A 23972-nucleotide genomic window follows, 5' to 3' on the forward strand; every position below is an offset into this window, starting at 1 on the left:
GTCCTCAATAAAAATCACTGTCTATGCTAACAAAGTGACTCAGTGTTAGTTTAGAAAATTGCATTGATTCCCTTGAGGCAATAGCTTCTGGAGAGTTAATCAATGAGAATGAGGCAAAACATATCACTGGTGCAGGGGTTTACTGATGTCAACTTTTAATTCATATGAATTACTTGTTTTGCAGCTACTAAGAAGAGCTGCTTCCTTTCTTTGTATAGCCATAAATAGTATGTCAGTTTAAAATGGTAGCTCTATACAAAAAATGGGTAAGAATGTGGGAAGTAGCAGACGAGTTGTCAATGTGGTTTCAATATCAAGACTTTGAGGAAAGAGTTAACATAAACTTAACTAAGGTGCCATGCATGTAAAAGACAGCGAGGAAGATGTCAACTTGGAAAGACGAGATTCAAGAACTTTAGGCAATCGGGGCTGGCACCAGTGTTGACATGCTGAATACCACTGTGTTTTCAGCAGGGAAATTCATACGTCATATCCTGGCTCCCACATATTGCTATTTAGGAAACTGAACTCAAGAGCTATGCATCCTGTATGTAGCAGATACAAAGAGCCAGGAATGAATTTTGAACCCTGGGAAAGTGTAATTTTTTCAAACCACCAAACAGGTGTTTGTCTATGTGTGTGTAAGCTGGTAACAGTCAGGGCTGTTCACCCTCTATCCAAACAGCAGCCCCAATCATTATCAACCAGGCTATGCCATGTCTAACCCAGTCTATTCAGTCGTACTGGGCGGAAACCACTGCAAAGTTAAGACTGGCAATTTGGACTGTCTTGCCAAAAAATAAATAAATAAAAGACATCACTCACTCCACATACACATGTTGCTAGATGGAGACATGTGTTCCGTGATGCTGTTTCATCTCCAAACTTTCCAAAACATCTTCAGTAAAGCCCATATGTTTATGTCAAAGTATTAATGACATGCTACTTTTTAAAACATGTGAAGTGGGGTAGTGGTAGGTAAAGATCACAACTTCTACTGCTGCACAAAAACACATTTATTTCTGGTGGTTTCTGCCAAGTTTGTCTCCTCGGGTGGTGAGTGAAGAAACACTCAGCCCCTAACAACTCGGAAAGGTGAGGGTGAACTGAAGGACGTGTTTTTGAGGGCTAAATACAAACCTTGCTCAGAAACGTTTTGCCTTTGATCTTCCTGTGTCGTGTTTATTTCAATGGAGTGTGAAGGAAACACTTAGCGGGGGGGCACAAAATGGCATTTTTCGTAGGCCCAGAGACATGCCTCAATAGATGTACCTCTCCTATCACCTTTTGCCTTTGATTTTACAGTGTCACGTTTGTTTCAAGCATGTTTTGCTATTGCATCATGTTTCTTGAGAAACCCTGGTGTCAAGATTTGTGACAGATAAAACTCACCCAGCAGCAGCAGTTTCACTTCTCTCGCCGCCTTCTCTCCATCTTCTCTCAGGTTTTTATCAATCATTTTAGACCTCTCGGCCGCGGCTTTATCTTCCTGACTGACTGTACACCCCATGGTTCCTAGTGCGCGCTTCAGGTCTGCTGTTTAGTGGGCAATTATCACTGGAGAAAAAATATATAATGGCACAGTCCAATGACCCTTATTTCTGAAATAAGGGTTGAAGTTTGGGTCGACTTGCTTTTTTTCTTCTTCAAGAGTGGTGACGGAGTCCTTTCATCCACGGAGACTGCAGAGTTCCCGATACGAACTTTTTTTTGTGGGGAGGGGGGTTCACGAAAATTCCCGACGTGTCGGTGCTGATTCGGTCACTCGGTCAGCATCGGTGCTTTCTTGACAGCGTGGAGAAGTTGTCCAGCGACCGGAAAAGAAACTTTTTATTCGGTGGAGTTTTGTCTAATTCCTCCCGCAGAACATGGGAGCAGGTCACACGCGCACGCACGAAAACGGGCCACGAAGTTGAGCCAAGAAAGAAAAGGAAAGAAAAAAGTATTCCAGCTGTTGAAAGGCGAGCACACGGATTCCTCCGTGTCAGTCAGGCTGCCGAGCACACGCTCGCTCTCTGCTTCAGTATCTTTGCTGTTTGAAGTGTGGCTCTTTCTTTACTCGGCTCTGTCGCCGTTAGGCAAGCTTCACCCGGGGTTGAGATTTCTCACGTTTAAAGCCACACCCGTAGTGGCCGCGAAGTTCCCCTCAGTCCGACAAACAGCGAGACAGCTCCGTCACCTCCGAACGCAACAGCAGCAGGGCCAACCTTCAGGCTAGGAAACGCCCACTCCCACTGCTTCATGGGAAATGTAGTCGGGGAAGGGGGGGTGGGGTGGGGGGTTCCTTGGAGAGCTACTGTAGAATTCTGTGTTAAGTAATGGAATTCAAGCAACATTCAGAGTGTTTTTGACATTCACAACTAATAGCTCACGTATTTGACATACAAATACACGTATTCAGAAATAAAAAATACACCATTACAAGTAGGCCTAATTGTTCTGCATTCATTATTTTACTTAAAGATATTCTAAAAACGCTATCCTTTAAATGATAGCGTTTTAAACATTAAATATATTGAACCTATGACAGTCTTCCCCTCCCATTGCATAAAGTCAGTTTATGCAATCATCTTTCATTTCAAAAGTTTCACTCAGATAGCGTACGGATGTGGGCCACTTCAGGCAATGCTGCGGCACTCCTGGCATTTTTGCGGCCCGGACTAAATGAATGTGAACCTAAAGTGGCCCACTTGTGAAATAGCAAATGTAGCTCAAATATCGGAAAACAGATGTGAACCAAAAATGGTAAATGTGGCCCAAATAGCATGAAATAAATTTGTGCAACCTTTTGCACCATTGGTTGACATGCAGTATTGCTATAGTTTACTTGTGGCCTAGATCTGGCAAACAGAAGCGGACAGCCCATGTGCCATCATTACACACGATGTGTGGGACGAATGTGGGATGTGGGACAAATCTGAATCCCAATTTTGCAAAGTGAGTGGGCGATACAAGATGTCTCCTACATCTCCATGTATAGTGGGCCAAAAAAAACAGCATAACATTTTAGGCAAGCTCAGACAAACCTTGTTCTTCCATCAGATACATTTTTCCCTCTAGCGTCACACTTTGAACATACTTGTACATCAATCTGCATCGCAGAGGTCAAATTTCCAGGAGAAATATTCATCACAAAAAACGTTTTTTGTGGAGTAAAATAATTTACTGCAAAGTTTACTCACTCGGCTGAAGGGTCCCTCTCAGATGTTTTACTAATCTATAGGCCGACAGCACAGGGCTGCATCTTACAATTATTTCCATGACAGCTTCTTTCATTTCCCAAGACAGAAGGTATACATCTATGGAGTCAGTGATCAATGTGTTTAAAAAAACTTGTCACCCAAATTGGTTTATAGAAATATTTTGATGCTAATACCAGATAGAGCATAATGATTAAATGTATGTATGGAGTCTAAACTGACTCAAATACAACATAGAGGATTTAAGCTACAAGAAAATTGTAAATGAAACCCTGACATTATGTTGCATTACTCGATGGTCCATTAGAGCGTTCACTCCAAAGCTCAATCCACAGCTCTATAGTGTCACCTTGTGACTCTGAGAAGAATTACATCTGAGAAGAATTAACTTCTGAGCGTTTTCTTTTCTCTCTTTTTGATTTTACACTGTGTTTATACTACAGTCCAATAAAAAACAGGGTTTTAGGCTTAAGAGGGACAATAAGATGATTGGGTAATATTGAATCAAGTTATATGCATCTGTGAAAAGTTGTAAGATTACAATCCATGAAACATACAAATACATACACTTTTATCAATGGATTTTTATCGCTGCCTAAAGGTCAGGTTGAACTGTGGCTGGTTACGGTCATAGTCTCCATTTACAGCTGTTTTTGTTCTACATTATCATCCACAAGATCTAATATTCTACTTAGGAATAGCAATGTAGGCAAACTACTGAATATACAAATCTGCAACCAATCTCCTGTCTCCAAGAATATAAAATAATGTCCCAATGATCATATCTGAGAGACGATAACAGATGCAACTTAAGTTACCTCATTATCTTTATTGCAACATTGTTTACAGTATACAATAACTGCCAGAAACATATTAAAATATATAGAGATACAAGAAAATAGACATGAATCGAAGGACAAAAAGGTTTAAAAGCACTTTGAAAATGATTACATTTATATTTTAATTGGACTAAAACTTTGAATTACTATTTACATTATACAAACTAGATATGCATATAGAATATAAAGGGTATACATTTATATACATTATTTATAATTGCTGGCCGGTGTCGATACTTAATGTCACTATTCAATCATACACGTTTCAATAAATCACAAAAAAAGAGGGAGACTGACATCACTGAGATCTGAATACAGGTTCTCAAAGATCTTGTATCAGCCACTAGCGTTTAACTTAACTTAACTCATTGCCATTTTTTGCATGTTGTGAGGATATAAAGTGTGTGTGTGTGAGTTGTGTATTTTACTTAATTTACCAAATGGCTTTATCATAGGCAAAAGCAGGAAGTTGGGGATATATATATGTAACACACTAATTGGTTTAATAACACTTGCTTACACCCCAGTGGCTGATTCCGATGTTTCCCTCTGCATACAGATACACACAGACAACCAAAGGCCTGGATACAATCAAATACAAATTGATTAGAAGAGGTTTGATGTGTGATAAACGGACAGGACGACACTCAGTTACCCATACAGAACTCACAGTAGTCAGGTGGAAGAAGATTTTACCTGCAAGAATATAATGAAATGTAGGCTAGCACACCAGCTCACTAACAACTCCGAGTTAGTAGATTAACGTCTGCCAACGAGCAGCGAGGAAAGACCCAGTCCATACCTCTGATGATAACAGTGAGATAATTAAAAAATACAAGAAAAAACAATAATTAACAGGTTTAGCATCTTGCATTTCATCACTGATTCAGATTCAACTGATACGCCGAATAAACATTAAACGTGAAGTTTAAAACAACAGTTAATATATCAATGGTATGAAATATATTATACTTCTGATCGGGTCATAGGTCCAGGGTTTAACAAGACAAATGTATACAGGTAGGTTTAGTTCAAATACAGTGGAGCCATGTTTTCATTTTTTAAAACAACACGGACACTTAAAAACCCTCAACAGTACATCCACTTAATTTGTTGTTGCGTCTACAAAACAGACCAGAGGAGGGCGCTGATGATCACGGGGGCTCACAGGAAATGCTATAAGTAACAACATCAGGTCAAGTAATTTGGAGAAAACATACATATTATACCATCGATACATTGATAATTTCCTCTGAATCTACATTAGATTGATTAATTTATCATAGATTTAGTCATATGAAGGGATATGCATTGAAATCACATCTACCTAATGTGAGCGAACTCTCTTACGAATAATTTGTTGTTTGAACATATTAATGGCTACAAGAATGTTGTGCTTTTTTAAAGGAAAGTGCTATTCCTAACCACCAACATTTCATTTGTTAAAGAGACGGTAAATCCCATGTCGGTCATCTCTGTTATCGAGGGATCAAGCTTGTGCTGAACGCAGAAATATTTACAGATTCCACACTGCTATTAACCACTTAATGAAGTGACCCTGTTGTTATTTTATTCATGATTTGACTCTCTGATTACCTCCAGTGAAGATTCAGAAACAACACAACAGATCTGCCAGTTCCTCCTCGTCCCACTTGAGGACGAAGAGGAACTTTCGTCTTAGTTCAGTTAATAATCCACCTTCGGTCTCCAGTACCGTATCACTGTCATGTGCGCAGTTATACTGAAAAAGAAAAATCTCTCTGCACAACACAGGCATTCTTGTATATAGAGTTCTGTCCCCTGCCTCTCTGACATTGATCAGTCCATACTGCATCGTCTGAGGTTTCCATCAAGTAGAGGTTGTTATTAATAAAAAATATACATCTAGATCATATTGTGTAGTAATGTGATGATAAATGTGCTCAGAGCGCTGCACCACAAGCTCTCAGTGGTTCTGCACCCTGGCTCTTAAATGCCTTTAAATAAACAACAGCGGCACAAGTTAGTGGAGCTGCAGATAAGAGCTGCACACATTAAAGGAATAGTTCAACATTTTCCAGTCTTTATACTAAGCTAAGGAAGGCTGGCTGCAGCTTCATGTTTACTATACTGACATAAGAGTGGTGTCAAGATACGATAAGCAGAAATTTTGAACTATTCCTTTAATGCATCTTTCATTCTGTGCATCAGCTTTTCATATCACTTGCCTCTGCACGTGCACAGAATGGCAAATATACAGTTATTTAAATAACATAGAATAAAACTATTAATAAAAATCATATAAGAAATTTCTATTATTCAATAAATTTGATTCCAAACTGTTTTAAGGGAGGGGCCCCAGATTGTGTTTTCTGATCTGAGGAGCAGTTTACAGATCAATGATCAAGACGCAGGGACAGCAAGGGGAGGTGATTACAGACAGCAGCATTCTACATTATCACTTAGCTGTTTTTTTGTTTTTTTTACATCCATCTCACAAGGCACAGCCTCCAACATGTCAACATCAATCTCTCCGCACCCGGCCTCTCAGTGAATTCACCTTCAAACCGACCTGGAGGTGCACTGTTTGGCAGGATGTACAGTACGACTCAACGTCATCAGAGCGAGAGCGTTTGCAGAGAGACAGAAATTCGTCCCGAGCTCTCGACTCTAGACGTCTCTAATGGAAAACATAGAGGGCATCTTTAACATCACACATGATCCAGAGAAAACACGGTAACATTACAACACAGGTCTAACTCAACAATATAAAACCTGAAAAAAAGGAGGAGGGAATGCGGTGCCTAGTGACCACTGCTGGCTTTACTGGTGCCCGATGTCCAATCAATGATGATAAAGCTGAGGCTCATTATCATAAACAGGAAGCCTATCCCAGCGAAACAGAAAGCCTGGACGAGAAAGGGAGTAATGAGAGTGTCAGGAAACAGGAGACAGGAGACAGAAAGAACATTGTAACTTCACTAGTAAATCATTGAATATTAGTGACTGTGCCCAGACACATCTTCAGTGTTATTCTACCTCTGGCAGCCACACATTTCAGACTGGTATTAGTACTTGAGAACTACTGTGAAGCTTAACCCTAACCAAGTCTTAACCCTCAATCAGCCCTTTGAATTTGTGAGGACGAGCCAAAATGTCCTCACAACAGCAAAATGTCCTCAAAATGATGGTATGGAACCAAAATTGTCCAGAATAACTACAGATAGACATGCGCACAGACACACAAACACACACTCACCTAACCTGAGATAACGAAACATAAACCAAACTTAACCAAATCTACCCAAACCCAACTGAACTTGAGCTAATTTAACTTCACTTTACTTAACTTAACCTAAAATGAATGCATACTGAATATAATTTTCTCACCATGACTTTGGGCACAGAGCGCAGCGGCTCCTCTTCTTTGGGAACAATACGGATGTAGAAGACAGCAGGGAAGATGAAGATGAGACAGGGGGCAGATGTGGCACCTGGAGAGCAGACAAAAACACGGAATTATTCATGAGCCAACTCTCCATAAATTCTCTGCTCCTTCACTCTTCATTACACAGCTGCTGCCGGTCTGACAGCACTGTAGGAAAATACAGAGCCAGGAAAAAGAATGAGTTTGTATTTAGTTTAATTCGCTACCAGAAGTAACAATAGATGATATGAGGCTTTTGAATTTAATGTTTTAAGCATGAATGAGCCCGTTAGTTTCCATTTGTAAATACTGCACACACCAAATATTACCCCACACCGAAGTCCAAAAATCTGAGAAAATCTAAATATTTTATTGTTCTCAAAATCCTGCTTAATTTTTATTATCTTAAGTTACTGGTAAAACTACAAATGTGATGGTGGTTCTCATCTGCCAAGATTCTTTTTCTTCCCAACTTTCCAAGTGTTCACTCCTGTATACAGAGTTACAGTGTATATAACATCCAGTTTAAACATGGTTACATATTTAGTGATCTCTGGTCTTATTTGTCCTTGCGTGTCGCAAAATTTGCAGAATTTTGCACTTTGGCGGCCGCACACATAATCAATCAACAGATTTAATTTATCGGAGATCATGAAAGCTACTCTGGATTTGTCATGGTGCCAAACCAAATCCGTCTCTTGCAGCGTCAAGCATCAGAACCCCCTTTGTTACAGTGGTGCTCAAACCTACCAATGATCCCAAAGATGCCCAGGATGTTGGGGGCAAAGATGACCAGCAGGTTGATGAACGTGAGCAGAACGAAGGCGATGGCGATGTGGCGAGGCCAGTTGAAGGTCTTGTTGGGAAACATCATCTGCTGAATAGCTCTCCGGACCTGTTTGTGACCAGAAAAGGCCATTTTCAATGGTTTCACTATGTCGAGTCATTGCGTGATGAAAGTAATGTAAGTATGCAGGTGTGAAATGTAGGTGCTAAAATGTTACACACTGGGAAGAGCACGATGGGTACAGTGAGTGTGACAGCAGTGAGCACGGCCACGCGCACACACAGAATCAGAGTGTCATACGGGTCGATGCGGCTGTAGGTGTGAAGCAGCTCTGCTTCCACTTCACCTGGAAAACATGCAAACAGAGGAAAATAGATCTAAGGATGATGAACTCCTCCCAAACCAACTAACAAAACATCAGCTGTCTTAAAACAATGAAAACTGATATAACATAATCTAACATAATCATGCTACTTCATCTGATAAAGCATCTGTAAATTCTGGTATCTTTTAAATGGAGTTGTTAACAGGAACAGAGTGCAATGATTATTCTATTGTATGACCACTAGAGGGGGGGATTGCATCATGGTTTTCAGCACCTCCTGTTGGAATAATATAATATAATATAATTATGTATAAGATAGATAGATAGATAGATAGATAGATAGATAGATAGATAGATAGATAGATAGATAGATAGACAGATAGAGGACCAGGCCTCACCATAGAAAGTTAGGTATCCAAATAGAGCAGCCAGGAAGTACATGCTGTACATGACTGCAATGGAGATGTTGGCCACATGCTGCATCTTTTTCTTGGTGGCACTGAAATCAGAAGATATTGCCATGTGATGTCACACACACACACACACACAGAAGCAAAAACACACCGCATCAGGACATCCACCATCAAATGACAAACATGAAGCATGTAGCCCAGTTACTGTAAAATACAATCTGAAACTGTGAGGCTACTATAATATTAAATACATTTAAACGAATCAGAGCAAGCAACAGTGGTTCAAAGCAGGATGATAAATTCAATCTACAACATGCTACATAACACAAGCAGTGCCAAGTCATCTCAAAACAAAGTGAAAGCAGTGCATGTGACTGGGTTATGATCAGCCAAGCACAAAGCAGACAGTAGCTTTTCCTCTTTGTTATGCAGCTGAATCTTTTTTTTGTCCAGAACTTAGCAGGAGTTTTCCATCATAAGAACATACTTGCGCAGCTCTGTGTAGATGGGCAGGACCTCAGGGTGGCACACAAAGGCGAACGCCAGGATAGGGATGGTGTAGGCCGTCTGAAAATGAATCCCAACAAATCACCATAGATACAGCAGCGCCATCCCAGACGTCTTACCACCAACCCTGTGCTTTACTGCCCATTACTCCCTCACACACATCACAGAGAGCTAATTGTTTCCCTGTGATTAACTTGGGCCTGGCTGCAGACCAGCTTTGGCCTATTTAAGAATGCCTTAAATGTAAGCTGCTAAGCAGCAGGAATCGGTCTAGTCTGGGTTAGTAAAGACTCATAAATCTTTAGATGTTGGAAATGAAGCCATGATAATTTTTATAATAATCCAGAATAAATGGTCAGTATTTAACCTGGTTTTGATAAAGTACAGGAAATGTAATGTGAAAATCAAGCAAATTTAGGTGATAAGACTACATCCATACTACGGCTTTTTCAAACTAAAACGATGTCTTTCCACACAAGCGTTTTGACTCTGTATCAGTTTTAATCCCCATCCGTACTAAAACACCTGAAATACCAACTCACATGACCAGACAGCTTTTCTGCTACACATGTAACAGTTGTATTATTGTAAAATGCAGAATTTAACTGCACAACAGCTGTTAGCAAAGACAACAGGGTCAGCAATGCTTATTGAATTATTCTAATAATATTACTGAGTAACTGATTATCCATGTAGACTGTACACTGGTAGCGGATGTTAATCAGTAAGCGGTTGTGAGTGTCTTTGTCATCTTTTCGGCCCATCCAGGCTGTGGACTGGACAATCCCAGAGTTTTCATACGGGGCCAGCAGCGTTTCCAAACATCTCTATTTTTGCAGATGTAAAACTACAGTTGTGTGGACGTCTGGCCTATCCATAGCAGAGTTGTTGCGTGTTCAAATGAATTAAAGTGTGGATGTAGCCTAAGAGTCTTTAAGAGTCTGCTCCTGCTGTGAAGGTATGTACTGTGTGTAAAAGGTAAACACACTTAGAGAAATGTTAGCTCTTTCCCATTTCACTCATTACTTATCTCTTTGTCCGACAAAGGGCAGACTTGATGAGCTCACTGTAAGCGAGAGAATGCCAAAGCAATTTTTACTCCTTAGCTGACAGGAGCTCGAAGGGGTTGCTCTCCATCTCTGAGCTTTGAACAAACCGCTTGATAAGAAAAGGGGCCTGATCTCCTCATGGGTGCAACCAAGTGCTTCAAACCAAGTGTGACTTCCATGCTTTGATTATGATCCGTCACTAGCAACATGCTGAAGATGTCAGTGGGTGCTTGTCAGTGGCCATGGCAGTGGAGGTGGACTGTCAGACTGAGTGACATGCGTGAAACCTACTTGTGAGTTGAGGTTGGCCATTTTGGGAATACAAGCGGGGTTTTCCTCCCCACCAGGATCCGTAGCAGTGGTGTTCAAGATGCTGGTGGTTCCGTTGAATGAAAAGTCCACAAACGGACAAGGGATGTTGAACTTCTTGTAGATGACCTGTTCAGTGAAGAAGAGAGCAGCATTAAACAGGAACGAAGGCTATGGATCACAGTTAATATACAGACAGGGGGAAAACACGGCCCTGAGGGAGAGATAGAGTCGTGCGTGGATTACAGCTCACACAGCCAAAACTAGGTCAGACAAAGACAGAGAACCAACACAGCCTGGAACTGCAGCATGCAAACACGACATTGTGGCGATGAGTAGAGACAGTCGGGAATATTAAAGAGGTGGTGGGAAGGTGAAAAAAAAGAATTATTACAAGCTGATCCCATTGCATCTAAAATATGCAGCCTTGATGTTTCTGCCAAAAGGCGAGAAACTAGAAGCATGGCGCACGATATCGAGCTCGCGGGTATAATCAGAGGAACTCACCGAAATGAGGAAGAAAACCATGCAGCTCAGGGAGAACCCGCTCGTGTAGCCCAGGTATCCTGAAGAAGAAGGATGATTAGTATTTGTCTGCATAGTCACGCTTTATCTGACATATCTTACACAATAAGAGCACATGGAAACTGCTAGTTTAAGCTATGTTTAATACTTCATTCTAATAACTTATCATTATTGAGGTAAAGCTGAATTTTTCCTGTTTGTTGACCTGTGTTTTTCTACCACATGTTCTTCTTCATGCCTTGAGGTGCACCAAATTGATTTAATGTGCACAGAGGCAGAGCTCATTACTGACTCCGCCGCACTGCCTGGCTCTGTTTGTCCTCCATGTCTCGGCAAGAGACGGACTTCTAACAAGAGGTCGGCCAATACGCCTCAGTTTCTCACTCCCAGACTGGCTTTTCCTGCCTTTTGCCTCTTTTCATGGAGGGTTGCTGTGATGAAGAGACACACTCCAACCACATGAAACACACTGGGTGTGTGTTTGTGTCAACAGAGGGATGTTGCTTTAAACAATGAGGGAACTTTAGTCTGTTAGAGTGTTAAGAATTATCAGACATGGCAGCATTTGAACAAGCAGAGGAGGAAGCAATGCAACATGGGGCATTTCAAGAGGACAGCAGTGGAAAGATGAAGAGAGGACAGAAAAACACAGCAGCATCACTTAGCTTTGAAAAATACTCTCTCTGTCAGGAAAAGATATTAACAAAACTAGAATGGCACAAAGATCACATACCTCCCCCAGGGACAGTTTTACAGTCCCCTTATAAAACCACAGTGAATTTACTAGATCCAGATTTTTATTTGGATCTGCACCAAACATGCCTGCTGTTTCATAAAGATCCACGAATTGTTCTCTATCTCACAATATTAAAGAACGTGTATAATTGTTCCTGGATCCTGATCTTGATCCGCACCAAGAGCTAATGGGTTCTTCTCTGGCCCATACAACATATTTCCACCAAGCTTCATAGTAATACCTCCAGTAATACTGCCTTATTCTGCTAACTAGCTAACAAACGTGGATGAAAACATAACCTCCTTGTGGAGGTAACAAAGGGAGAGTTCAACTGGCCCTTAAATAGTAAAAAATATCTGTGTAGGTCTGAAATCTGTGTCCTCTTCAACTGAAGATATCTTAATATCTTAAAAGATATGGCAACAGTTCAAATTTAGGAGGTGACAAGACGGCCACCAAGACTGCAGGTTGTAGTTGTTATAGCCTTAAAGAACTTGTAGGTGGAATGACAGAAGAAATGATACATTCTTCCTCTTAAATGAAAAGTGGAATTCTTTAGCAATAACACAAACAATTGTTCAGTCCAACACACACAGTCTCTGCTGTCACAGCCTTACTTGTTCTGGTGTGACCATTAGTTTATAGTGCCTATAAAGTAAATGATGTTGTATTCCAGGCTTCACTCTTTTATAACTTATAGCTACTTGTCATACAGTAACAATTGCTTTAAATGCTAATTTACCCCATAACTGTCATTTGCAGCAGCAGTGGCCACATTCTCACTTCATCATACACAAAACTGGATAATAGAGTGAATCTCAGATGAGAGGAGTATCCCACTATAAGAAGGACATGGTTGTACACACTCACCAAGCTGTTTCATTAGAGCCAGTGGTAATATTACACCAATAGATACAATGATGACAAGGTAGTTTCCATTCAGGTACCATTCACTGCAGAGAGACAGAAACACACAGAGGCAATTAAATGTATTGATTGTGAATTACTCGGCTCACAGCATTTGCACTGAGTCAACTATCGATTGAGTAGACACAGGAGAAAAGTGTGAAAATCTAAGAAGTCAGTTGGGGAAAAGATAATGAGGGAAAAAGCTCAGCTATTATTTTATTTCTCTATAACTACAGTATGTCAAGCAGATGTTATTTTTATTCACAGCTAAACAGAGACAGTGTGAACACAGATTCAACTCTGTGGTTGTCAAGAAACATGATGATTAGAAATGAATATTTTTTCCTCTTTACTTCTATTATTATTCTTCATTCTTCTTCTCACACATGCTAACAAATGTCATAAACGTTGAGCTGTTTATACAATACTATAAATTAATAATTTAATTTTTTGTGAACTCAGTCACATGGAATCTGACACAGAGTGTAGTGGACACTATTGTTGAGGGTAAACACTGGCTCTGACAAGACGTTTGGCAGAACCCATGACAAACAGACACAACCACACGTTACAACTTCAACAAACACATCCAGGAAACAAACATCTGTGAGCTATTCTTAGACCATCACAGTAGGAGTGATTCATTCTAGTCTGAGGCAGAACACACTGCGGAGATTCGGCATCTACTGCAGCACACACTGTATTTTTACTCAAACAAGAAAAGGCTCATCTGAAAATGATGTGGAAATGCAAATCAGCTTCTGATATAATAACACATACATATAATATATAACATTAAAAAAAATGAACACATTTTTATTTTGAAATAAAGAGATACATTCCTTGAGTATAAAAACAATGATCCACTGAGGTTATCCATAAAAGTCGTCATTCATTTTAAACGTTCAGTGTGTGGGATTTAGTGGCCTCTAGCTGTGAGGTTGCATATTACAACTAATACCCCTCATCTCACCCTCCATTTGGAAGCATGAAGGAGAACCTACGGTGGCCTGTAGGTAACGTAAACATGCTAAAGGTGTTCTCTAGAGCCAGTGTTTTTTTTGTCCATTCTGGGCTACCTTAGAATCATGCCGGACTCTGTGGAAGAGCCAATCCCTCTGTATAAAAGTCTCTCTCTCAGGTAATGAAAGTTATATTATATTATAAACTAACATTACAAATATCACATTGAATTCCCACCATACAGGAATCTTAACCCTAATGCTAAATAAATCCAGAAACTCACTCATTGTATCTATAACAAATATAACCAGTCTACTCAGTATTTATCTGTTGCTGAGTCATTGTATTAATGTGAATTGGACCTTGATGTGGCCCTGTTATTTTTCACACTCCTTGTACAATAAAAACACACACCCACCGTTAGGATGAGATGCCACCAGGACAATCTAGTCTGTCATTTCAAATAAACAGTGATTGTTGGCCGTGGCCCACAGCATCGAGCCCTGCTGCACGGAGACAACAGAGCTGACAACACAAAACAATGTTGAAATGTTGTTATGGTGGCTACTTAGTGGGATTGTTCAGTCTATGTTTATGAGCACTCGTGGTGAACTTTTTTCCTTTAGGTTGAGACCAGTGTAGGTGCATGCACTTGTTTCTTTATGGCATTAATGAGGGGACATTTCCTCTGTTGCAAAAATGCTGATGAGACTCTGCACATTTATATAAAAGGTTGTGTAACCAGACAACTGTATCATACAAATGCTCAATTTACTCCCCTCTTCCATTCACCCACTCTTCTCCATACTGTGCACGAGAGGAGTAATGCACCTACCCCTCTAACTGGGGTAAGGGTGAACGTGTAAGGGGGGTGACATCACACTCCAAAATCTCATCCAAGGACGCAAGTGTTGTTTGTCTTTGGGGCCACCTGCAGCAGCCAGTGATATCCCATGGTTTACGTTTTCTGCCGCTGTGTTTTGATATGAACATTTCTCTCGGTGGCCGCGCTGCTCCCCTCCTTCGGGGTCACTATCACAGCTGTTCTCACGCCAGCTGCTCAGCACATGAGCTGCAGCGCCAGGTTCGCCGATAATTGGCACAGGCTGATGGGACTGGATGACTGCATGAAGCCCAGTGAAGGAGTGAAACATCACACTGCCAATATTAATTTCCATACGAGTATATTAATATTGAATCTTTTCAAAGACAGTGTCACACTGTTATTTACAGAATTGACTCCATATTGACCCTTTTACTTCGGTAGTGATCAATAATTAGAGTTTTATGTCATGATGCTTCATTCTTTTCTGATTCTGCAGCATTGCATTGCCACACACACACACTTGTATAGCACTATAACACACTGATCAATATCACAAAATGCATTGCAGAATAAGTCTAATCCCCCCTCCTCCATATTAATGGATGGGACGAGGGCCAAATTAAAAGTCAAAGTAAATGTCCAATCCAAATTTTCTCAAGGATGGTATCCGTCATTTAAAGTAGGTCTTATCACCAGTGTATGTTCTAGTATTTATTTTATTGATGATATAAAAAGGGGTTAAAACATCATGATTGACAGACTTGTTGATACAGCAGCTCCATCCTTCTCCCTTAGAGGATTTCTGGATAGTGTGAGGAAGTGGAGACGCATCATCCATCTTTATATACAGTTTATGGTATAAATGCATTGTATGTGTTTCCTATAGATCTGAAGTCAAATGCTGTAGAGCATAATATCAATGACCACTCACCCTGCAGGTTTATCCACCATCAGAAAGGCCTGGATGACCAGAGGAAACTCGTATTTGACGATGTACAGGTAACTGGACATGGCTGTGGAGAGGACACATAGACACAGACATTCCAGTGTGTTATTTCTAACATGTGAACAGGCTAATGTGTGGTATGTACAAAAAGGAGACACACACACATACACACACAGAGCATATGTAATTCTCTAGAAAGAAAAATGTGAGTATTATCCCATGTCTCAGAATATAAAATAAAAGTGTGTGTATGTGTGAGGACAGATGGTGTGTGACTCACCTCCAATGTTCTGCAGTGTGATGGCAATACCTGCCGCCATCTTCCCCGGGGTCCCAAAGGCCCTGTAACCGAGCTGCTCATACGCACGAATACCTGAGCCACACACACCAGATAAATACAATGTATAATCCACAGTGACAAGGGCTTGGACTGTAAAGAGACTTCTAATTAAATATATATCACAAATTGTTGTATTGTTAGCATCTTCACACGATGTGTAATTTAAAGGTTTGCTAATCAGGAGATGCAGACTGCGAAATGAGAAACATACCTACAATCCCAGAACACTTCAGCAGTAAATGAATGGAATATGATGAGAGGACTGCCACCACTGTCAGAAGGACCCTGCAACAAACAACACACACATCAACCTTTATCATGATTAAAAGCACATCTTTATATGTTACATTACTGCGCTGTACATTTCACTGAGGGCTATTTACACAGCTGCAGCACAGACATACATTTTCTGGATGCCATGTACATAGATTGTGTTGGAAGATCAGAATCCCTGTGGATCCTCTTTACACTGGACTGTTACTCCAGCTGCCCCATCAGCCCCTCTGCCCTCGGCCACAGTCGGTACACACACTCCAGATGGACGGTTTCAACAGAGACATTTACAATGCAGCGCTGGGATTGGCACAAGGAGCAAGATCCTCAGCAAACGTTAATCTGGTTCCTCTTTGTTTCTCAGTGGTGGAATAATCCAGCTCAGTCTCAGCAACAGCCTGTCCCTTCATCTACAGTAAGAGAATCTCAAGAGGGCGTGTACTTGTACATGTTGTTATCATGAAGATGAGCAATCCTCTCTAAAATCGTGTTGTACTGTTATTCTCAATAAAATCCCTCTGCAGTATGTGAGAGTATAAACTAGGTTTATATTCCAACCTTCCTGAGTGGAATGTGCTGAGAAACACGAGGCCGAGAGGCAACACATGATGTCCGTCGGTGTGGATCAGGGAATTTTGCATAAATTTAAGGGATCAAAAATTTAAATCTAACAAGTTCTGAAAGCACATAACAGATGTTTTACTTATTCACTGATCAGACAGTCCCTGATTCAAATCAAAATGTTTCAACTGTTTTTAAAATTTAAAACTGTTTATATAAGTTATGAAAAACAACAAAACAATCAAAAATCAAATGACTTCATTTCTGAGTCAAACTGAACATTTGCATCAAGTTTGAAGAAGTTCCCTCAGAGTGTTCTTGTAGATGCCGTGTTCACAAGAGCAGGAAAGACAAACGGACAACTCCCTCCGTCCACTGGCTGATGTCTGTGCGGTGGCATTAAAAATGACACTCAAGACATCAACTATTTGTGATGATGGCTGATTTCTCCACTCTATCTGCAGCCCTCATATTTATGTTTACATACACTGCTAATGATGCACACATGTTTCAAGTCTACTGTCCCACTTTAACAAGGTGCATGTGTTCAACCCTTTGACGTTAAAGCTAGAATTCCACTGCAGAACGAATCCTGGGCTTGAGGAAGTTTTGTGAATGGAGCCTTGATCCACTCACTTCTGACCCAGTCCACCTCATTCCAACTATTTTCTATTTTCTCTCTCCTTTGTCGTTACTGCTGGCAACATTAACTTTCTCTCACACACTCTCTCCATTCCTCTTTCTTTTTGGAAAGGCCAAGCATCCCATCTTTCACCTCGACTCCAACTCTTAGCCAGTTAACATTTTTTTTCGGACTGCTTGGCTTCACTTTTCTCCAAGCTGTGTGGAGGAATGCTGGGCAGACTGGCGATGGAGGATTTCAGTCGAGTGGCAGTGGGAGGACAGATCTGCTGACAGTCAGACGGACTGACACGCTCTGGCCACTGTAGCCCTGCTCGCAGCTTTCCACCCCGTTGCATTCCGGGCCGGGGCCACTGACCCACTGAGGACTAAAACTAAAATCTGTGTGATTTGAAACACTGAGCCACAAGAGAAACAGAGAAAAAGGACTTTCCCAATCATGTAGAAGGTATGATAAGTAATCTAGTACGCTCAATAAGTGCATGAGTCACAGAGTGGCTTTCACTGCTGTCCTCACCTCAACTATATTCTCACAGCTGCAAATAGGATTGAACCCTCTGTCATAAAAAGCATTAACATGACTGTTGTGCAGCTAATCCCTGACAATAAGCTAAACTCTTGACTTGTATAATGTAATAGGCATAAATGTTCATATATATACATATATATGAGTGAGCTGATGCATGTTGCCTCACGAGTGGATAAATGGAAGGTTTAAGGATCAAAGTGCAATATCTGTGGAGAGAGTGAAAACAACCTACATGATGCAAATATTCTGCAACAGGCCCTTTGTTTTGCTAATGATATATTTTTAGCCTTCGTTTACCTGCCTGAGTTTGAGCAAACATGTTTTCCTTTTCAGCAAAGGACCTTAAAGGTTCAGCATGATATGGGAAACTGGTGGAAAAGGGCCTGGAGTCCAATGTGGAGCAGGGAAACCTGCCAGTATGGCTTTGCCAAATATGTCACTGACCCAGTCTGTGTTTCTCAGGAGCTCCTCTATTGTTTGACAAAAGATCATACACACAGACAAACACACAAAAGACACAGTGTTTCATGATCTACTACATGGATGGATAAATATATAAGCTATCTGCTTCATTCGGTCACGTACCATTAATTCGCACACAATTATCTGAATTCATCAGTGTGAAAATTAGAGATTAATCGGCGACAGAGTTCATTTCTGAGCTGTCTAAGTGTAAAAGGCAGCGGCGTCACAAGGTTCAGCAGGTCCAGACATCAGACAACTTAAAAAAAAAAAACTCAGCTCAAAAATAAGGAGCTTTCTTGAACACGAGGGAAAATCCTCCAGACATGACCGCCTAGGGAGGGAGTGTAAATGACGTCCTTGATTTACATTTTAGAGATGGATATCAAAAGTAGCGCTCAGTTTAAACGCTAACAAGAATTTGCAGTCACATTATTTCACTTCAATAAAGCTCTGTATTCAGGGATACTTATTTTAGGTGCCCATATTTATATTATTGAGTGTTTATTTTGGGGTGTAATAGAATAGGTTTTCATGCTGTAATATTCAAAATATGCAGTTGTCTCATACTGTACATTGCAGCAGCACCATCTCTTTGCCCTCTGTCTGAAATGCTTGGTTTCTCATCTTGCCCTCCCCCCCCCCCCCCCTTAGAACCTCTGCTCTGATTGGTTTGCAGGTCCAACTTCTTCAAGCGTGTGTTGTAAAAATCACGCCTCTAACCCAGAGGATTCCTGACCAGCTATGAGCGCTGCTGTAGCCACGGTGACATTGGCATCGACTCTGAAGTTCCAATTAAAGCCAAACTAGCCAGTGGACGGTAGATGCAGTCGATGTCCTGTTACATCTAAAGTAAGTGTTTTCTGTGGAAAATGACAACTCCCTTTCTTGTGGATTTTGACCCTTAACAAGAAAGCTCGAATAAACAAAAGGAGAAAAAAATAAAACATAACATTGCAATTAATCCGCACTGCCTGGAATTTGCAAGCAATGTAATTCTGCAGTGCCCTTAAAAGGCTATCTTCAAAAAAAAATACTTGACTTCAGCACCAGCCACTCACAGACTAGCACCATCTGGAAGAGGTGTCAAAACAGCAAGAGGAAGACGAGGAGGGGAAGTGTTGATGCTGCCCGTCATACGTGGTGAGACCACCCTCGAGCAGATCTGATGATTTTTCAGAAACAACAAAACGGGTCTTACAGCTGGAAACCTTGTGACAGTAGATGATCTGAATGAGCATGTAAAGCTTTGACAGTCCATCAGACCATTATTACACCACTGTCTTGTCTTGCTGCTGTGTTATACAACGTCATTACCTCTTTGTTGCCCACTTTCTGAAATAATGTGAGCATCAGTCAGTTTAAGTTCAAGACTGATTAGAGCATCAACAAATTTAAGTATCTGACACACCAACAATAAAATACTAGTGAAATGTTATGGATTTTCTTAAAGCAAAAAACTATTTCCCATACAGGCTTTAAAGAATAGGTCTGATGATAATCGGTGTTATATGTTTTTATCCGATTTGTTTGATATTTAGCAGGATTACGCATAAACTACTAATTAGATTACCGTGTAATCTGGTGGAAGAATGTGGTCTGGGAAGAAGCCATTACATTTTGGTGTGGATCCAGATCAGGGCAGGGCAGATCCAGGAATGACTTTTCTCTTTTTCACTTATTTCTCTGGGAAATAATTAATGCTGAGAAAATCAAGCATATTTAGAGAACATATATCTGGGAATGAGTGAAATGTGGTGCAGCTTGATTGAATATAAGGGGACTGTCGGCCTTGGCAGCAGTATGTGCTCTCATAATATGTTTCTTTGTGTCAGTTAGTGAGCTACAACGTTGAATCCTGATTTTGTAATAACTCTTTATCTAATATTATCTGTAATCACATAGGAGTGTGTTTAAGGCCTGTCACATTTTACAAAAATCTTCTTTGAAGGAATTTGCTGTGACATGCAATTCATTTGAATCTATTCGAATACTTGCTAGCCTCCAAAATATTCGTAGTAAAACAACGCAACATTACTGGCTTACAAGGTCAAGCTTATAGTGAGCGCCCTCTGCTGGATCATGAGGAAAACTACTGAGATGGAGACTGACAAAGTGTAATGCGTTTCTAGATTGTATATTTTAAATTCAAACTGACTGTAACAGTTTTAATATGAACTTCCCCCCACCTTCGAATGAATGTTCGAATATCGAGTAAAAAGTGTCAGCCCTAGTGTGTTTGCTTAGGATCCAAGCTGCTTAAGCAAATACTAGCCTAGCAAATGCTATACCTAGCCTTTTAAAAAGAATAAAAAACTAATGGAACTACACGTTTCAGCTGTTTTTAAAGGTTAACATGTCCAGTGGTCAGAAATTATTCAGTGACGATGAGTTTTTCGCTTATCGTGGGATTTGTTGAGAGAAATACGGAATATAAAAAAGTCATCATGCTTGTCAGAGCTACATTTTGAAGTGATAACTGATCCCATGGGTAAATAACAGACTTTAGTGAATCATGTCAGAGTAGAGCAGTGCCAGAAACAAGGCTAATATGTTTACCTCAACCGGAGGATTAAACAAAGTGTCTCGACAGCTCTGGTTCTCTCTGTCATCATTCAATATTGACAGAGTCAAAGTTATAAACACGGATGAACATAAAAGGAATCAACCTACAAGCTATAGCCGAGTGCGTCATAATCTTGACAGACAACGCTGCTGCAGAGGCTTTCAAACGTTAAGCCCCTCATATCCACAGAGCATATCAGAGTCAACCACACAGACACACGTGGTTATTTTCTGCATCAGTAATTGCAGTTGCACACATTTATATCATAAGTAAATGATTTCCTGTATGCTATTAATCTGAGCCTTTATTATCAGATAAATGTGTCTTCAGCGTTATAAACAGGATCTGCTGACGAGCCAATTACACTACAATTAGGTGCTATTCTGTGTGATGTGGACGTCAAGTGGGAAGAGCTCGGTGGGAGGATGAGTCACACAGCATCTGTGGGATGCAAGTCTGCTCACGGTCTGACATCTCGAAGGGACATATTTATCACATCACATGCACAGCGTAACTTACAGAAACAGGACCACCCCTGTGTTGGCCATGGCGTACGCCAAACCCAGGATTCCACTTCCCATGATGGCGTTGCCCAGGTTGAAGACTGACATCCCGAACGAGGTTTTTCCTTCAAACTACAATCGAAGTCAGACAGAGGAGACAAATAAACAAAATAATTCTCTTTAAGTCTGGATCTAGTGAATTTAAACATCATTTCATAAGGGAACTATTGGGCCTCGGAGAAGGCTCGATGTGTAGATGTGAGAATGTTCTTTTTTGTAATAAGGTTTAGGGTTTAACTGTGAAATATAAAGCTTCAGTTAATGTCAATACCAGCCCCCATAAATCCATTTTACACACTTTTAACACTGATTATAGAATATGAGAACGGCGTGCTGGCTGTGTTTGAGCTTACATCCGTGAAGCGTGTGGTCTTTTTGTCCTCCACCCCTGATAAGAACTCCTGGCTCTCTGGGAGGTTGGCCCCAGTGTTCTCAGTTCTGTGAGGACTGATGACAAGAAACAATGTCACAAGAACATGGAGTAACAACGCGACTAACAAAAACACCCGAGTCAAACAATGTCATTTCTTTGTTACAGAACATGCCGGCTCCGCTTTCACAAAAATGTTCCTTTTTGTTCATTGGTGTGCAAATTCCCGCACAAGAGAAACAGACAGGACACATTATTATTATTGTAACATACATACCTGGCATTCTGGGTACTATTGGGTACAGTTTCTCTACAGGCACAGTGTAGATAGGCCATCCATCACCCAACGAGAGCACAAAGTGGAAAAACAACACCCTCAGTCATAATATAATGAGGCAAGTAATACAGTGAAGGGACCAATGAATTAAAACCTGTGTCCTGGAGAGAGAGACATTTTAATTAAACCATCTATTACATGGTAAATGGTCTGAATACATAGAGCACTTTTCCAGTCTTGATGACAAAGGGCTTTAAAGTAGTTTTGCCTTTCATCCATTCACACACATTCATACTGTGCATCTCTGTGCAGCACCTTCTCAGGACCGTTCACACATCACAAGAGCAATTTGGGGTTCAGTGTCTTGCCCAGGGACACTTTGGGATCGGCCGGCCAACCTTCTGTCTAGTGGACGACCCACTCTACCTCCAGAGCCCCAGCCACCCAATATAGACGATAAAAAGATACTGCAAAATGATGAGTGACATGACTGTAAGACACTGAGCTTATCCCATTATCCCTCACTAACTATAAGGCACAGTGGATAAGCAGGTAGGAGGTTAAGAATCTGCTCAAAGCCACTCCAGCAGGCAACAAGTGGATTATTTGCTGTTACACAAATTGTGCCTGCAACCCTGCAATTATTAGACAAGTGACGAGGCAGCAGGGTGACACAATCAGTCTCAACACTACACACACACAATTAGCTGCCATGTTGTATCTCTGTCTGTATTGTGAGCAATGAGTCATTCAGATATTTTACTAATTCATGGAGCTCATGTAGCGAATAACAGTCAAATACACAACATCATATAAGTGAGGGTCAGGTCATCCTCACGCTGATCAATGCAACCTCACGATTAGTAATGAAACAGGTACATGCAACACATGAGCCTGATCTCATTTGATGTGTGTAGTGTTTAAGTTACATGTTGCAGCTGAACACCCCTCACCTCACCCTCCTCTTCCAAAGATGAAAAAGAAACTGTGGTAGCTTCAGTTGTCATGAAAACTCAAGCTGTTTAGTTTGTCCAAGTATTTCAATATAAAGGACCTTTTCTGGGGTAAAGAAAACTACAATTCATACAATTTAGATGAAATGAACTAGTGAAAACATCATGAGGATTATTCTGCATTAAATTTCTGCCGATAGTTCCCTTTCACCTAAATCTTACACACTGGACTTTTAACAGTGGCAATTCTGAAATGGAGATAGGGATGTTCAAACAGAAAGAAAGAAATTTGATTGAAAAGAGGTTGATTATCATTGATTTTATGTTTCCCACTGTTGCTTTTAGAGATGGATGCCACATTTACTGGAGAAGAAACCAAACCAAGAGGACAAATATGATGTGTGCAGATATTTTTTGCAACTTTTCTCATGTGTTTCTTTAAAAAACTGCAGAACCAAACCTGGACATGACTGCTGTCAAAAAGACCCAAGACTCTTCAAAAAATCCAGGCACAAGTGACAAAACACATGAGAAAAGTCATGAAAGTGGCCACCTTGCTTGCCTCAACACTGGGTATAGAGCCATTGTGGCTAACAGTAGATGAAGACAAATTCCCACATGCATTTGCAGATCTGCCACTGCAACAGTGCAGCACAAATCATTGTGTGAAATGACAGTCGAACACTTTTCAACCAT

General features: G+C 40.7%; 2 protein-coding genes across 3 annotated transcripts in view; both read right to left on the reverse strand.

Moving 5' to 3' along the window:
• LOC109629249 (guanine nucleotide-binding protein G(i) subunit alpha-2) overlaps positions 1-1527 on the reverse strand; it is a 47040-nt gene extending 45513 nt beyond the window's left edge. Inside the window, exon 1 of the mRNA XM_020086868.2 lies at positions 1393-1527. Coding sequence (XP_019942427.1) covers positions 1393-1510 — 118 coding nt within the window. The 5' untranslated portion in view covers positions 1511-1527. The remainder of the gene's footprint in view (positions 1-1392) is intronic.
• The window catches only part of LOC109628887 (sodium-coupled neutral amino acid transporter 3-like), a 36496-nt gene continuing 13969 nt past the window's right edge, over positions 1446-23972 (reverse strand). Inside the window, exons 3-17 of one of the 2 annotated variants that reach the window (XM_020086331.2) lie at positions 22324-22356; positions 22030-22123; positions 21633-21748; positions 16292-16365; positions 16021-16113; positions 15726-15807; positions 12967-13049; positions 11343-11401; positions 10818-10964; positions 9458-9537; positions 8956-9056; positions 8454-8578; positions 8196-8340; positions 7409-7512; positions 1446-6927 (exon numbers count right to left, since the gene is read on the reverse strand). In XM_020086331.2, the coding sequence (XP_019941890.2) occupies positions 6823-6927; positions 7409-7512; positions 8196-8340; positions 8454-8578; positions 8956-9056; positions 9458-9537; positions 10818-10964; positions 11343-11401; positions 12967-13049; positions 15726-15807; positions 16021-16113; positions 16292-16365; positions 21633-21748; positions 22030-22123; positions 22324-22356 (1441 nt within the window). In that variant the 3' untranslated portion in view covers positions 1446-6822. The remainder of the gene's footprint in view (positions 6928-7408; positions 7513-8195; positions 8341-8453; positions 8579-8955; positions 9057-9457; positions 9538-10817; positions 10965-11342; positions 11402-12966; positions 13050-15725; positions 15808-16020; positions 16114-16291; positions 16366-21632; positions 21749-22029; positions 22124-22323; positions 22357-23972) is intronic. The other variant, XM_020086332.2, reaches the window with a different exon arrangement.

Source organism: Paralichthys olivaceus, chromosome 2 (assembly GCF_024713975.1).
Source record: "Paralichthys olivaceus isolate ysfri-2021 chromosome 2, ASM2471397v2, whole genome shotgun sequence".
NCBI classification, from domain to species: Eukaryota; Metazoa; Chordata; class Actinopteri; order Pleuronectiformes; family Paralichthyidae; genus Paralichthys; species Paralichthys olivaceus.